This window comes from Palaemon carinicauda, chromosome 19 (genome assembly GCF_036898095.1).
Source record: "Palaemon carinicauda isolate YSFRI2023 chromosome 19, ASM3689809v2, whole genome shotgun sequence".
NCBI classification, from domain to species: Eukaryota; Metazoa; Arthropoda; class Malacostraca; order Decapoda; family Palaemonidae; genus Palaemon; species Palaemon carinicauda.
Window position 1 is genome coordinate 20,574,765 of NC_090743.1, and position 17,714 is coordinate 20,592,478.

The 17,714-nt window shown below is 38.6% G+C and overlaps 2 protein-coding genes and 1 pseudogene across 3 annotated transcripts in view; 1 reads left to right on the forward strand and 2 right to left on the reverse strand.

The window, feature by feature from the left end:
• The window catches only part of LOC137658655 (uncharacterized), a 422,221-nt pseudogene extending 417,965 nt beyond the window's left edge, over window positions 1–4,256 (reverse strand).
• The window catches only part of LOC137658506 (uncharacterized), a 329,004-nt gene that overhangs the window by 37,016 nt on the left and 274,274 nt on the right, over window positions 1–17,714 (forward strand). The window lies entirely within an intron of this gene.
• LOC137658921 (uncharacterized) overlaps window positions 1–17,714 on the reverse strand; it is a 69,737-nt gene that overhangs the window by 4,767 nt on the left and 47,256 nt on the right. Inside the window, exons 10-13 of the mRNA XM_068394038.1 lie at window positions 13,694–14,032; window positions 7,978–8,119; window positions 7,359–7,500; window positions 345–405 (exon numbers count right to left, since the gene is read on the reverse strand). Coding sequence (XP_068250139.1) covers window positions 345–405; window positions 7,359–7,500; window positions 7,978–8,119; window positions 13,694–14,032 — 684 coding nt within the window. The remainder of the gene's footprint in view (window positions 1–344; window positions 406–7,358; window positions 7,501–7,977; window positions 8,120–13,693; window positions 14,033–17,714) is intronic.

Below are 17,714 nucleotides of genomic sequence, written 5' to 3' on the forward strand. Positions count from 1 at the left end.
GGTGTATGTGTAGGCTAAGACAGGATGAGCCGTAACCAGAGAGAAGGATCCAATGTAGTACTGTATGGCCAGTCAAAGGACCCAATAACTATCTCAGCAGGTGGCTGGTGTCCTGGCCAACCTTCTACCTGAATGTATATATATATATATATATATATATATATATATATATATATACAGTATATTTAGAGAGAGAGAGAGAGAGAGAGAGAGAGAGAGAGAGAGAGAGAGAGAGAGAGAGATATGTAATTATGAAATATTAATGTCTGATGTATTGTTAGAAAAATAAAATTTTCTCTTTGAAAGTACTAATGCTTTTTTACTACTACTAATGATTCACTTACCCACTATTCCTGCGGAGAGAAGCAGCAGTAAGGCAATTGGTTTCATCTTGCCAATGAGTTCCTACAATGTTTGCAATCAAACCTGAAATTAGAAAATGTCACATTCATAAGTTGCCCGAGTTTCCTTGTTCCTCTTTTGTATGCTTGACATGAACAATGAGAAACTAGACGACTGTGCAAGGTATCTTAAGTTCATTGTCTATTGTAAGTTCAGGCGTTACAACGAGTCTATTCGAATGGCTCGATGCAAGTCCTAATAGCGAGCTGCTGACACCATAACTCATCATGCCTAGATGACCTGCTTCCAAAATGTTTTATATGCAATTCACATGGGCCTATAACATCCTGATTTTCCATCTAGGGTTGTAGCTTAGCAAATAATAATAATAATAATAATAATAATAATAATAATAATTTGTTGCTTGGACTGGAATGAACAGGGTTGGGTGGGGGCTAGTTCAAGGACAGACATTTGTGTTCAATATTTTGTTTGTATAATGTTCCATTGTACACATTTTACAGCAGAAAGCAGGGTTTTTGTGGAATTATTATTATTATTATTATTATTATTATTATTATTATTATTATTTGTGGTAACAGGTATCATTAGAACGTGAGGAAATATTGGAGAAAAGAGAGAGAGAGAGAGAGAGAGAGAGAGAGAGAGAGAGAGAGAGAGAGAGAGAGAGAGAGAGAGATGGAAATAGGAAAGATTTTCCTTGGAGACAAAGGTCATGACCCAAGATACAAGAGGTCCGTGTTATATCATTGTTATTATTATTATAAGTTAGGTTATAACCCTAGTTAGAAAAGCAGGATGCTATAGGCACAAGGGTTCCAACGGGGAAAAATAGAAAATAAAATATCTTAAGAACAGTAGCAACATTAAAATAAATATTTTGTATATAAACTGAAAACTTTAACAAAACAAGAGGAAGAGAAATAAGATAGCATAGTGTGCCTGATTGTACCTTCAAGCCTTCAAGCAAGAGAGCTCTAACCCAAGACAGGGGAAGACCATGGTACAGAGGCTATAGCACTACCCAAGACCTATTCTCTTGGCGTTTGGTTTTCATTGTCATACTGAAGCTTGCACCAGTCGGTTGGGGTTTGCTGTCAAACCCTTTTCATTACTTGATCGATGACTCCATCTCTATTTGCTAACTGCTACCAAGCTGTGGGATTCTCCATCTGCCTTTGCTTTTTTCGTTCAAAAAAGCGAGGTGGATAAATGAGAATTAAATGCAGGTTTTAATTTATAACTACCTTTGAGCTCATTTTCAACACTATATTGTTCAAGTTCAGGTTATGTATTGTCATTTGTTTGTTTATACCTCCGGCAAAGTTGTTGTTGATGGACACCATAGTGAGTATAGGAATGTGATATCTGGTGTTCCTCAGGATAGTGTTCTTGACCCATTACTTTTCATACTATGTACACAAAACATGTGATTTGACTTAGAAAAGAAGCTCATTGCATATGCAGATGACGCAAGTCTCTTTGAGTTAATTCCATCTCCTGAAGGTAGATCTGGTGTTGCCGAATTCCTTAATGTAGATTTAGCTAAAAATTAGTGCTTGGTGCAAATTATATGGGGCATGAAGTTTAACCCTAACAAAACTCAAAGTAAGAAGGTCAAGGGCAGTAGCTCTACAACATCCGGATCTCATCACTGATAATGTTTGTTTTTTTAAGTGTATCAGTTTTAAAATTTTAGGTGTGATACTTGATAGCAAATTTACTTTTTGAGAAACAAATTCGGCCTGTCTCTTCCTCAATTGCATAAATAATAGGATTATTGAGTGTCTAAATATTTTCGGTGATCAATCTTCTCTGAAGAAGTGTTTTAATCCTTTCATTCTGTCTTGTTTCGAGTATTGTTCTCCTTTCTTGTCTTCAGCAGTAGAATCTCATCCTAATTTCTTGGACAGGAACTTACGGTGTATTAAATGTCTTATTCCTGATCTAGATGTTAATCTCTGGCACCGTCGTTCAGCTATTTCGTTAGGCATTTTGTAAAAGATTTTTCCTAATTCTGACCATCCTTGCATTTAGATCTTCTCGGACAGTTCAATGTTGTTTGTAATACTAGGTAAGCAGTTAATTCTGTTAGTCACGCTTTCTCAATCATAAGGCCCAATACTACACAGTATTCAAGAAGTTTTATTCCAGCTTTGACCAAGTTGTGGATTGATCTTCTTGATCAGGTAGTTGAATCTGTGGAACTTCAAAGGTTCAAACTTCCAACGAATATGTTTTCTTGTTGAATAGACTGACATAAATCTCTGTATTTTATATATGGAAGATCTATTTTAATGTTGTTACTCTTCTTAAAATATTTTATTTAATTTGTTCATTACTTTTCTTGTACTTTATTTATTTCATTATTTCCTTTCCTCAATGGGGTATTTTTCCTCGTTGAGTCGTTGGGTTCATAGCATTCTGCTCCTCCGGAAAACTAGGGTTGTAGCTTAGCTAATAATAATAATAATAATAATAATAATAATAATAATAATAATAATAATAATAATAATAATAATAGTAGTAATAATATTAATATTGATATTAATATTAATATTGATATTAATATTAATATTGATATTAATATTAATATTGATATTAATATTAATATTGATATTCATATTAATATTGATATTAATATTAATATTGATATTTGATATTAATATTAATGATAATTAATAATAAAAGTCCTTTTAAAATTGGTCATTTAGAAAATTTAATTCATGACAATGCTAATAATAAATAATATTAATAATATTTTCATAATCATAACTGTGGAATGGAAAAACCTCACATTACCCTAACTCAGTTTTTCTCAAATCCCACTTGGTTATGGAAGAGTTTCTTCACTTATTTTTAGTTCGTATTCAATGTATTCAGGAGTCCTCCTCTCCCAATGTATCAGAATATGAAAGAATAAGGATTTCAGAGGTCTTCATTTCTCTTAAATATAGGAACATATGAATGTGATCGGTACGATCAATAATAATAATGGTATGTCATTATTATTATTTTTTTTATTATTTTGTTGATGATGTTAGGAAGCAGTGTTTTAAAGCTAATGGTTTTTATAGTTTACTTTTAAATTGAAAAAAGGTAATATATCGATATGAAATTTCTAATCTACGTAAAGAGTAGATATTTTCTGACTCGTTTTTCAAAAGTATTACACAGATAAAAAATGGTGGTCAGTCTGTTCTTGAATGTTTTCGAAACAGTCTTGCCTTCTTATACAACGTCATAAACTATGAGAAAAAGAGTAAGAATACAACGGGGATCTTTCTTCTAATTGATGACAAATGATGTCAAGTTATAATGATAATTTTGTTTGCATAGTCGCAATGAAACTATTTTACACACAAAAAACTAATTATCCATCTATCTATTTATCTGTGTGTGTGCGTGTATTTATAATGCATGTGTATACATTATTTATGTGAGTAAATATCACGTAACAACGAAATTAATACAGTATGACAATGAAATAATATATATATATATATATATATATATGTGTGTGTGTGTGTGTGTGTGTGTGCGTATATGTATAATGCGTGTGTATACATGATATATGTGAGTATATATCGCGTTCCAACAAAGCATATAGAATAATATTGTACTAATCTGCATTCATAGCAGTTTTGGAATAACTTCACAGGTCCTTCCATTTCAAATTATCAACAGATGTAAAAATACCTGAGGCACTAAAATAAATTACTGAATATGAACACAATTCTAACTTACCTAAATGTGTGTTTGTGTGTCGAGGCACGGGAAGGGCAGAGACCACGACTGCTCTGGAGCTGGTACTGAACTGAAGAGCGTCTTATCTGAGACTTGAGCTAGCTCCTCCTTGGCCCCTCTTGCGTCGTTTATTTGGGCATCGTTGACCCTCCACCCCCCAGTTGCAACCTTGAAATCCAGAGTAAGGACGAAGCCGTCAAGCAAAGAACCAGTTCCCCCTACCCCCGCCAGAGTCACTCCCTTCTCGACCCCTTGATCAAACGTTCCTACTTCTTAGTTTTAACTTGCTGGTGATTTTCATGTACTACTAACTATTCTTCTTTTCAATTTTTGAAGTAGTTTTTCGATTACAAAATGTTTGAATAAGGTTTACTGTACCAGAAGAAAGTTTTTTATGTAAAAGAAAGTGCTTAATGAAACTCGAGAATATTGTTCTCAAAATCATGTGTCCTTGAAGTTACTTGAGAGAAAAATATAGAATCTAAAGGTAACACTGTAGTGAAAATAAATGTTAGTTCTGGTCTTTAGATATGAGATGGTTTTGATATTGCCGAAATTATTTATAATAATGCTTATAATACTTACCTGTAAACTCACACAAATATGCACCTATATATGTATATATATATATATATATATATATATAATTTATATATATATGTATATATATATATATATATATATGTGTGTGTGTGTGTGATTTATAGTATTTTAATAAGGTAAGTCAAGGGCCCAAATAAGGTCTGGGAGAGGGCATTACCTTCAAAGGGTAGGTGACCGACAGTACGTAGTTCCCATGATAACGACGCCAGAATTCCTTTAGGAATTTAGGAAGGATTTTACCTGGACGAGACGTTCACCAGTGTATTCCGCGGGGGGAGGGGGGGGGGGGAATTGATTGGTTGGGGTGGTGGTGGGGGGAGGGAGTCCTGCATTATTATTCATTTGTTTAAGCAAATTTTAGTGTCTTAGTAGATTTATCTTCATCAATTTGTATATTAATTTTTTCAGTATTTTCATATTTTTACTTTGTGTTTTCAAGTCTTTTCGTATAGGCAGGTTATTGTGAAGTACTTTGTTTCCATATGGTCTTAATAATGATAATAATAATCAGAAACAGCAAAGGTTTATAAATGAAGTTTTGCGATCACATTTACCTAACTTCCGTTAGTGATTGTGAGAGAATCTTTCAGGTTTTGTTCTCGCTGAGAGACATTTCTGCTGTGTTTCTCTTTGATATAATTGGCCGTTAAGTTGGGAAACTTTGCTAATATTTGTTTTTTTCGGGGTCTAATGATCTCCCAGACGTTAGAAAGCGAGTCTTCAGTTATATATATATATATATATATATACAGTATATATATATATATATACAGTATATATATATATATATATATATATTTGTGATTATATATATATATATATATACAGTATATATATATATATATATTATTTGTGATTATATATATATATATATATATGTTAGCTGCAAAGTTTAAAATTTCGGTACTTTGTACAAAGCCTAGGTACTCTTGTCCTCTTTAGAATACCTGCCAGTTTTAAGCAAAGTATGACATAATTTTGATGTGTTCTGACGTTACACACACTACCAAGGAAATTTCGACAATACCTAAGAATTCTATAGAATGTGTCACTGTACTTTGGTAAAGTATATAATTATCATAGGTTTAACACTTTATTGAATATGTAACTGAAGCATGTACAATCTAAAATAGATATGCAACTAATAAAACACTTTTTGTTTAATGTTAACCAGAAAAGTACTCAGAGTGCAGACCTCCGCCACGGCAGCTTATTTCTAGAAACCTACTTGCCTTTCCCAGAATCAATTTAGACCGTAGGCGTATTTGAAGTCTGTGTGACAACCATGTTCGAAATAGGGGTTAAGGTTAGGGTTAATTCGGTCGACTAAATATAGGACTTTCAAAATTTAATCACTTCCACATCTCAACATGAAAATTTATCCTTGAAAGTTTCAGTACTCTATGGGTAAAATTGTGGTCAGGAAGTTATTCACAAACAGACAAATGGGCGAAAACATAAACGCCTCCCAGCTTTGCTGGCGGAGTCAATGACCAAATTACTCACATTTTATTTATTGCAACAATCTAAGCTCGAATGACCTTTTGAATTGCATAATAAATTTCTCTTGACAAATTTTTTTTTCTAACAAATATTGTTTTACATAAACATTTAAAAAATCCTTGTCCATTTCTTGTTGATTTGTGGGTTGCTGCCGTTATTAGCAATACTTTTTTATCCATCGAGATTTCTTCCAATGCTAATATAGACATTTTTCGTAAAAAGTAAATTAAGATCAAAACTCCTTGAATCGTGCAAAGCCGATAGAAACTGTCATCAATATCAGTGATGACGGCCTAAACATTTTGAGCATCTCCTCAATCTTAATCACAGTCAAGTATGGAAATCCTCTCTAGCACCAGGATTAACTGGAGGAAGCTTCTTGTCGGAAGTTTTCTTCATGTTTGCAGCTTGCACCTCAAGATTTGCTGTTGCATCTTCAAGATTACAAACAACCTTTTTCTTGTTAAAGCACATCGGACACAACTGGAACAACATACCCTTCTCCATCACTGTATCCATGGCCGCACATGACATGATTATGAAGGGCACAATCTGGACACTAATGACCTCCACTTATAGATCTAGAACAAACACATCATGAGAAAGTTGTAGTCAATTCGTCATTTATTGTATATGCTGATTCTGCATAAGGACACATAACTTGAACAACATACCCCTCACCATCAGTGGATTCATAGCCACACATGACATGATTATGACGGGCACAATCTGGACATTGATGACCTCCATATATAGCCCTAGAACTCACAACACGAGAAAAATGTAGTCACCTCATCATTTGTTGTATACGCTTGTTCTGCATAAGAACATACAACTGAAAAAAACATACCCCTCTTCATCACTGGATCCATAGCCACACTATATGATTATAACGGGCACAATCGGGACATTGATGACTTCTACTTATAGCACTAGAACACACACAACACAAGACAGTTTGTCACCTCATGATTTGTTATATATGCTGATTCTGCATAAGGACACACAACTGGAACAACATACACCTCTCAATCACTGGATCCATAGCCACACTTGACATGATTATGACGGGCACAATCTGGACATTGATGACCTCCATATGTAGCCCCAGAACACACGCAACACGAGAAAGTTGTGGTCACCTTGTCGCTTGTTGTGTATGCTGGTTCTGCATAAGAACACACAACTGGAACAATATACCTCTCCCCATCACTGGACCCATAGCCACACATGACACGATTAAGACTGGTACAATCTGGATATTGATGACCTCCACTTATAGCCCTAGAACACACACAACACTAGAAAGTTGTATTCACTTCATCATTTGTTATATATGCTGATTCTGCATAAGGACACACAACTGGAACAACATACCCTTCTCCATCATTGGACCTATAGCCACCCATGACTTGATTATGATGGGTACATTCTGGACATTGATGACCTCAACGTGTATCCCTGGAACACACACAACACGAGAAAGTTGTAGTCACCTCGTCATTTGTTGTGTATGCTGGTTCTGCATAAGGACACACAACTTGAAAAACATACCCCTCTCCACCACTGGACCCTTAGTCACATATGACATAATTATGAGGTCATTATGAGGGCCATAATCTGGACATTGATGACCTCCACTTGTAGCCCTAGAACACACACAACTGAAGAAAGTTGTAGTCACCTCATCATTTTTTGTATGTGCTGAGTTTGCATAAGGGGAAATCAGCGCCGATTGTTGGACTAATGATGTTTGATTACATGTAGATACGTGTTAAAGATGCATTTTCTCTCTCTTCTACGATACTTTCTGTTTCTGTAATCGGCTTTGATGTAAATTCTGGAAATTGCTTACATGTGGAAGATCCACTTTCTTCCTCTCTCAGGATACTTAAATTAGTTTCTGCAGTCAATATGACATGCTTTGATTAATATTCTTTGTATATTATTGGTCAATAAGACATTCATGCTTTTGGTGACTTTATTTGAGGTACATGCAACGAATGTTTAAAGCTGAAAAAATAAATGTATGTAATTACACACTTGTAATGGTTATGAAATAAAATGGGCTACTATACCTGTGATAGACCATCCTGCTACATACATATAGATACACATAAATATGACCTTCCTGTGGCATGCATGGATTTACGATATGTGCTGTCATATATAATCATCTATGTATGTACACTGTGATACGTGTTTATATTTACTGCCAGACCTGCATAAAATCACTCATTGGGAGAACTATAACATAATGCCCCCTCTGGGCTCATAATAATGATGCACCTTCTTATGCTATTACTTACAAATAGATCAAGATAATATTCCTATGATCATTGTAGTATAACAGTTCCAGTACTGTTACACTACCTGCCAGATTTGACCTGTCCTAACTCATTATTGCACATCCCCCCAGTTTTTCAGCTTAAAACCACTCATTCTGTGACATAGTCCTTCAGGTACTTAAGGGGTCGCCTGCATCTGCGTGGTCTGGTGTTGCCTTGAGAGGGTGTTGTGCTTTGTTATGGGTGAGTTTGGGCTGGGTTTTTCTCTGGTTGGTGACTCAGATGGCTTGCATTTTGAAGCGTCGGGGACGAACTTGATTATGGTGGGCGACCTGACAGGTGTCTGATCTTTGGCTTTTGGTGGTGTCTCTGTGGGGTTCCCTTCTTGCTGTGTGCCTGGTGATGTGGGTGTTTCGTGTGGTGTATGACAATTGCCCTGCACGGGAATTATGTGCTCCATATCTGGTGCATGTGTCTGTGCAGAGCTGGCAAGAGTTGGGGGTCCAACCTTTGATAGTCCTTGTATATGGCAAAGAAATTGGCGATTGCGCAGTGTTGATCGCCCAGACCCGTATACTTTGACTGAGTACTGGTTGTGTTGTCTTGTTTCCATGACGATACCTGTTTTGTCCCATCGCCCCCTGTCATTGCCTGCCTGATTTTGCAGCAGGACCCGGTCTCTTGGTTTCAGAGGGGGCAGCAGACGGTTGTTGGGTGTCAGTTTGTCTACCTGCTTGACGAATCGGTAGCGCAGGGCTTCCTCTTGGCATTCCCATGTGTCCCGCTATATTGGGTGAACTGCTGGATTGGAGAAGACCTGTGTCCCCAGTGCCACAGGTAGCAGATCCTTGAGGTTTTTTCTGAATATGATCTGGGATGGTGACATGCTGGTTTCCTGGTCTGGTGTGTTCCTTTATTGGAGGAGACCTGCTGCTACAGCTTCAGTATCTAGGCTGCCGTACGTATCAGTGTGTAATGTCAGGAGGCGTTTCTCGGACTTGACTGCTGCCTCCACCCGCCCATTTGACTGGGGGAAGTACGCAGACGAGAGACGGCGTCTGACTCCCCAGCGCTGTAATAGGCTCTGGGTCTCCTTTGCCGAGAATTCAGGTCCCCTGTCGGTGCTTAGTTCCTGGGGCATCCGAAGGTAGCGAAGTAGTGCAGGATAGCTTTTTGAAACCCCTGGCCCCTGCTCCCGATGTCACAATGTAGGGCCAACCACTGAATCTGTCGACGATGACCAGGTAGCCAGTGTCTTTCATTTTGAAGAAATCCGCTGCAATGGCCTGAAATGGTAAGGTTGGGACGCTCGGTTGTGTCAGCGGCATGCGGTGTTGTGAAGGTGACATCCCCTAACATGCTTGGCAACTGTTCCTTGGGTTTTCAATGTCCTTGGTGAGTCCTGGCCAAAACACGGAACCCTGAGCTCTGTTTTGTATTTTGTTAGTTCCTTGGTGGGCCGTGTGTAGGGCTCTCAATATCTCACTCCGTAATGCCGAGGGTATCTGGACTCTTTTATCCACCATGATGACGCTATCCATGGTCGACAGCCTGTCCCGGTATTGCCAATATGGTTGTAGCTCTTCAGTTGATTCGTCCCTTGTAGATGGAAACTCGTTTTCAATGAGTGGTATCAGACTTTGCAGGCAGGGGTCCACAGCGGTGCTTCTTTTGACTCTTTCCCATGTCAACTGTGTCACTGCTATCACAGCACCTTCCATGTCGTCTAGGTGGTTGGGTGTTGACCGAATGGCAATTAAAGCCATTATCACCTCCGATGTGTATTGTGTATTGGGTGAATAGTTCCTTGATGTGGCGTCTGCTGGGGTTATGTCTTTTCCTGGCACGTGAATGATTTGGGATCTCCACCTTAGTGTTCGCTGCTTGAGTCGGAAGAGCTTTGGGTTCGTGATGGTGTCTAGTTCTTTGTCCCCTAAAATTTTCACTAGTGGCTTGTGGTCAGTTGCTATTATCAAGTCTTTGCACCCATGGTGAAGAATTGGCTGTCCTCGAGTGCCCATGCTACGGCTATGGCTTTCCTTGTCAATTGGTGCATGCCGCTTAGTCCTTGAGAAAAAGGGATCCTGCTACGGTGGTCTTCCAGCCATCTGGGCAACATCCTGGTGTGAGGGCCTCGCATGTACAGTGTTTCTGACACAGCCAATACCTGATTCCGACTTTTGACCAATCTGGGTTAAGGCATGTTGGCTTGTCTTGGTTGAAGATCTCGACCCCCTTCTCAATTTCGCGTACGATTGCTGCCTTTGACCTCTGGAATGCGTTCTCGAGTTCCAGGCCCCACTAGAAGTGTACGTTTGGGCTGAGTAGGGTCCTGAACGGTTCCATTAAGTCAGTTGTTCTGCCATAGTGTGATACTTAGTTTACTAGTCTGAACTACGCTCGAATGTTTGTAAAGTTCTTTGGTCTTGGGAACATTGCAATTGTGTTCAGGTATTTTGGTAAGGGTTTTACATCCGTTTCTCTAACCTGGAATCCTGCAAAGTCCACCTCTGTAAATTAGAATTGGAACTTGGCTGGGTTGAGAATGACACCGTTCTTTCCAACAAGTTCCAAGTAATTTATGACACGCCACCAGTGTTCCTGTGAGTTTGAGTCCCACAGTAGGGTGTCATCGACGCATTTTGTCTTTCTTGGGACGTCCGCAATAATCGCATCATATTTTTGCGTGTACTCGTCCTGCGATACGAGAAAGCACATGGGTGCGCGACTGTAGCGGAATCGTCCTTGCTCAGTGAGGAAAGTTGTCTTGTGTCTGTCCTCTTCGCAGATATCAATGAAGTGAAATCTGTTCCATGCGTCACTGACCGTTTTGTATACACTAGGAGATACTGCTCTGGCTTGCATTATGGGTGGGATGGTGTGATGTATTTCTCGAACGCAATGTCGATTTAGGGGCTGTATGTCCACAGTGCGGCGTGGTGTGCCATCTGGTTTTTGTGTGAGAACCATGTTGTGTAGCCAGGTCACTGGTGTGTTGGGTGGTATGGGTTCCATCACACCCGGTGCTACGTCTTTCCAGTTGGGCCGCCACCTCTCTTTGCCAGTGTACCAGTACGTTTGGGGGTCTCTTTGTCACCGTTGGTTCCGCCATAGGGTCGATGATCCATATCTCCATGGGTGTACCGGTCATTGTTGGCAGTGGCTGGTGTGGACACGTGTTGAAGGTTGATGATGCATATTGTTCCAGTAGCCACACTTTCATTTTTATGGTGAACTCTGCTAACGGTTTGAATGGCAGGTTGGCTGGTTGCCGGGGAGGTGGAGTGCGACGTGGGCATCTGCACTCTGCGAGCAAGTTTTTGCTGTGGGACTTCCTTGCGTTTAGGCATACTGCAACCCTGCCTGTGGCACCAATCCTGGGGAAATCATGGTCAATGAGGCTAAGCTTCATCATAGCTGCTCGGCTGATGTAAAACTTGTTGTCGGTGTCCATGACATGCACCGTGGCAGTTGTTGTAATGTGCACTCCAAGCACATTCTTGCCTGATATTATGAGGTGTATAGAGCCGAGAACATTGATTTCCTGGTTGTTGGCTGCGAAGATGCGTCTGTTAGCTTACTTGAAGTGTCACTGGTGTAGACCCATCTTCTGTAAGATTGGCAGCCCCATCAGGCACGTCTGAGCCCCGGAGTCCGCGACCGCCATGATGGATGAGGATTCGTTCGGCATCTTTTTGTTGTGAGCAGCAGGGTTCACCGATATGCGGATGGGTAGCATTGGCTGAGGTAAAACTTTGTTTGAGGAGTTCATCCCTGACGCGTATACTATGTTGTCATCCGCTTCTGTGTCCTCTTCTTGCGTGCGATGGAATAACGCCCCTGCTTCAGTACCTGGCGATGATTGCCACGGCTTTAGTTGCTGTTGGATATTTTCTCTCCAGCATACTAGGCACGACTTGAACTCCTTTACTTTGCCTCTCACTTTTCCGAACTTTGGGGTGAGGCGTCCGCACTGGCAATGAAACTGATGTCTTGTGGTGTCTTCTTCGTCGCCCTTTTTCGGTGGGGTTGAGGGGTGTGTGTTCATTGTCATTTTTGCTTGTTTCCTGTACCCGCTGGCTGATACTGATGGGTTTGCACTTAACATGGCCCGGCTAGCTGTTTCCTTGCTGTCGATGAGTGTTACCATTTCGCTTAGTGTCTTGTTATCGACTTCTGGGGTTCCCAACACCTGGGGCCTGGGTGGTTTGTAGTAGTGTTGTCCTCTGTACGACTAAGGCCACACTCAGTTCTGCCAGACGTTTTATTGTTGCTAGTATGTCCACCTCGGTCTTTGTTGTGATGGCAGGGTCCTCTCTGAATAGGGCGGCTTCAAGTTCTGGTTCACAACATGCGAGTAGGTGAGCTGTTGTCTGGTTAGGTGCTAAAGATGTTCCATCGCGAAACATTTCCCACCCCCTTGTGAAAGCGGCCTAGTCATCTTCGCCGACGCCTTGTTTCAGCAATGGGCGGTTAATTTTGGGGGGTTTCTGGCGTGATGAGTCTTCGTCATGCTTGTTCTTCTGATGTAATTGCATCAGTGCTATGCACGTTGTCATATCATCCGCTCGCTTCACCTCCGAGCACCCAGGAGCCTCACACCTCAATGACGTGGCTATGTCTGTACGTCCTGCGTTCTTGTCTACAATATTTATTCAAGCATGGTCAATAAGACATTCGTGCATTTGGTGACTTTATTTGAGGTACATGCAATGAATTTTTGAAGCTGAAAAAATAAATATATGTAATTACACACTTGTATTAGTTATAAAATAAAATGGGCTACTATACCTGTGATAGGCCATCCTGCTACATACATATAGATACACATAAATATGACCTTCCTGTGGCATGCATGGATTTACGATATGTGCTGTCATATATACTAATCTATGTATGTAGACTGTGATGCGTGCTTATATTTACTGCCGGACCTGCATAAAATAACTCGTTAGGTGAACTGTAAAATGTGCTCCTGATTAGCTTATCCAAATGTGTGACTCTCGTCTGGCTGCTATGTAGCTTGCAATATACATATAACATAATGCCCCCTCTGGGCTCATAATAATGATGCACCTTCTTATGCTATTATTTACAAATAGATCAAGATAATATTCCTAAGATCATTGTAGTATAACAGTTTCGGTAGCTGTGACTTCCCTCGCGAATCTGCTTATTTCCCTGTTTACCTTTTGCACCCCTAGGTGGCGTGTATGCCGCTTGGCCACCAGATTTGACCTGTCCTAACTCATTATTCCACAATTTTATTCTCTTAACACTTCTTGGTGTAGCATTGTTGTACATAATCCAACATTTACTCTGCAGCCTAAACAAAGCTTCATAAGGAGACATCTTGATGCCAGAATGATAGGCCACATTTTTCATTATCTGAACAAACCGTAGATCTTCACTCCAATGACCACTGTTTTGATCCTGCATCCATGTAGTGAGGATATTTATTATGTCCTGATTGGCTCCCCGGACTTTGATTATGTCCGGGTTTTCCATGAACAATATAAAGCTGGAGCCTATAATTTTTAATGCTTGAAACAATGATTTGAAAATTCATGGCCGTTATCAGACTGCAAGATGGATGGTGCACTATTAAGTTGTAAGCTACCTCCTCAGTTCACTTACTCTCAAAAGCTTTAAGAACTACTTTCAAACTTTGTTAAATGATCCTGGTAGTCTAAAATTATTATTTTTTGTCTCCTTCTGGATGACTTTGAAAATCCGTTAGATCAACTTGACATTGATATTTACTGTAAAATCATAGGAAATTTTTGGCTTTCCAACAATTCCTTTTAATACAATACCTTTATGATTCTGTTGGCCTGGTTTACATAGCTGAGAAAATAATTCTATATCTGAGCGAGTTATATTCTTATACTTGGACTATGGTTCTTGATCATACAGTCTCGACCTACATTATCTACTGGTAAATGTGTTTTATATAGTACATCAAATAGTTCACTATGGGCTACATATCTCTTAATGGTAGTACTACCCTCCTTTAATGGCTGAGTAACCATTTGTTTTTGCTGCATTTCCATTATGACATACGTGCTCAGCAACCAATAATTACAGGTCTTTCTTTGCTGCAGCTTTAGCATTCATAACGCCATCCAGTAACTGTTGATAGCATTTATCGGGTAATGCAACTTTTTATTTTTTTGCTGCAGCACCTCCTTTATTTTCCATTGCTTGATGAAAGCCTTGTATCATCACTCGTCTACATTCTGAAAGGTAAGTGACAGTGAAGAAAATGTCCTATTACTTTGTAAGCAGCCAATGATAGAAATAAGATTATATTACTCATTAAGCATTTAATGAAGTAAATAATCATTTACCCTTCAAGTGGAATAGTAGAACAGCTAAGTATTTAATCAAGTATTTAATCAAGTGGAATAATAGAACAGCAGACACGAGTAAACTAGCTCTCTATTTCTCTTTGCCTTGGTTTTTTAAAGAATACCTAGGAAATGTATTGAATTCTTAATGTTATACATTTCTCCTGCAGATTTTTGACATTTTATATATTTTCTTGGTATTTTGAAGAAATATATATGTTAAGTTTTGCTGCTAACACACACACGGACATACAGTATATATATATATATATATATATATATATATATATATATATATATATATATATATATATAGTTATAGTTATAGTTATAGTTATATATGCCTAAAAGTATATCATCATCATCTCCTCCCACGCCTATTGACGCAAAGGGCCTCGATTAGATTTCGCTAGTCGTCTTTATCTTTAATTTTTAATTCAATATTTCTCCACTCATTATCTCCCTCTTCACGCTTCATAGTTCCCAACCTTGTAGGCCTGGGATCTTCCAACTCTCCTAGTGCCTTGTGAAGCCCAGTTAAACATTTGGTCAACTAATCTCTCTTGGGGAGTGCAAAGAGCATGCCCAAAACATCTCCATCTACCCCTCACCATGATCTCATCAACATATGGCAATGAAGTAATCTCTCTTATAGATTTATTTCTAATCCTGTCCTGCCATTTAACTCACAATGTTCTTCTGAGGTCTTTGTTCACAAATCTGCTAAATCTGTTGGAGATGTTTCATTGTCATACCGCGACTGATGTCCATACAGTAACACAGATTTTACTAAACTGATATATAGACTGATTTTTATGTAATTTCAGGCGATTTTATTTCCAGATTGGACTTAACCTAGCCATTGTGAGGTTTTCTTTTTTCAATCTCTCACTGAACTCCAATTCTAATGACCGTGTATTGGAGATCATAGTTCTTGAATACTTAAATGATTCCACCTCATTAATCCTTTCTCCTTCCAATGATATTTCCTCTTCCATTGCATATTCCATTCTCATCATTTCTGTCTCCTATTTATCCTGAGCCCAATCTTGTGTGATATTTCATGCATTCTGGTAAGCAAGCATTTCAAATCCTGTGGTGTTCTGCTATTAAGGGCAGCTTCATCATCATACTTTTTGTCAGCTAATTTCCTATTACCAATACTGTCCAATCCTTTTCCACAAGTGCTCTACACATTAAAAAAATCCACTTGGAGTATAAAAAACATAGGCGACAACACATTACCTTGGAGTATTCTGCTGTTCACTGGAAATTCATTTGATAGGACTCCACTAACATTAACTCTGCACTTGCTATGCTCATGAACAGAATCAAATTTACCTTTTTAAATGGAAATCCATAGTAATGCAGAACACACTACAAAATTGCCCGGTGCACACTATCAAAGGCTTTTTCATAGTCCATAAATGCCATCAAAAGTGGATTTCTATATTCTACGCATTGTTTTACAACATGTCTTAAAATGAAAATTTGGTCAGTACAAATTGTACCTTTTCTAAATACCGCTTGTTCATCTCTCAGCTTTTCATCAGTCTTTCTCTCTAGTCTCTTTAGGATAAGCATACTATAGATATTTTCATGACAACTGACGTAAGTTTGATGCCTCTGTAATTATTGCAATCAGTCACTCCTAACACCCAGTCCTCAAGTCTTGCCCTTTCATGCCACATTCTACAAAATTATCTTGTAAGTATTTAGGGGGTCACTTCATTTTCAGCCAGTATCATCTCAGCAGTTATTCCAACGTAACCAGGGGCTTTCCATCTCCTGGAGTTGTTTAATGATAGCTTCGACTTCAAATACACTGAATTTATTCATGGGCACATCAAGGTCTTCATCAGCTTCAGGTATATCAGTCAAATTATTCCTTTCGTATTTCCTATTCATGACCTCACTAAAGTGTTCCAACGTTGCCTTTTTTCATCCTCTGTTGTTATAACAGATTCATCTTTGTGGGTATATGCTTTTTCTTCTTTGCTCCCATAGAGATTTCATCAATAATTCTATGAGCGATTCTTGCTCTATAGCCACTCCTTGAATTCATAGCTTTGTCAGCCTCATCTGCTTTCCTGTCTAAATTTTCTCTCCAGTCATTCCTGGCTTTTTTTTTTCTTTTTTTTTTACCTCACTATCGATACTGGAATACTTAGCATGCCCTAACTTGTAATTTCATTACTTCCTCGAAAACTCGCAACAATCAATTTCTGTCTTAGTCTCCTTTTTTAAAGTATCCCAATTATTATTTGATGTCCATGGCCTTCTCCCGAAACTTCACTACCAACTGACCTATACATGTTTTTAATATCACACCATTCTTCATTAAGCGTTCGTCTCTCAAAATATCTAAGACTGCAAATCAATTCTTACATTCAATTGCAAATGTTTCTCTGTGCTAATCTTCCAGAAGCTTGGTTGTATCAAACCTATTGGTATTCTATTTAAATTGGGTGCTTTCAGTTTTAATTTCAGTGTGGCAATGAGGAGCTGGTTATTACTACCAATATCTGCACCTCTGTAACTTCTTACTTTTCTCAGACTACTCCTCCTCTCTTTATTAATGGCTATGTGATCTATTTGATTTTTTAACTGCCACATGTTGAAGTCCATGTATATTTGTGGATGTCCTTGTGCTCCAATGAAAAGATTGTTTGTTGAACAGACAATTAGGAAATGTGTTCCATTTTAATTTGCAGCTCTGCCAAGACCCTCAGCACCCATCACATTCTTTTATACCTTGATTATTCCTTCCAACTTTAGCAATAAATCATCAATTACAATTTTCATATCTCTCTCCGGGATCTCATTTATTACACTACAGTTCGTCATAGTATTCATCTTT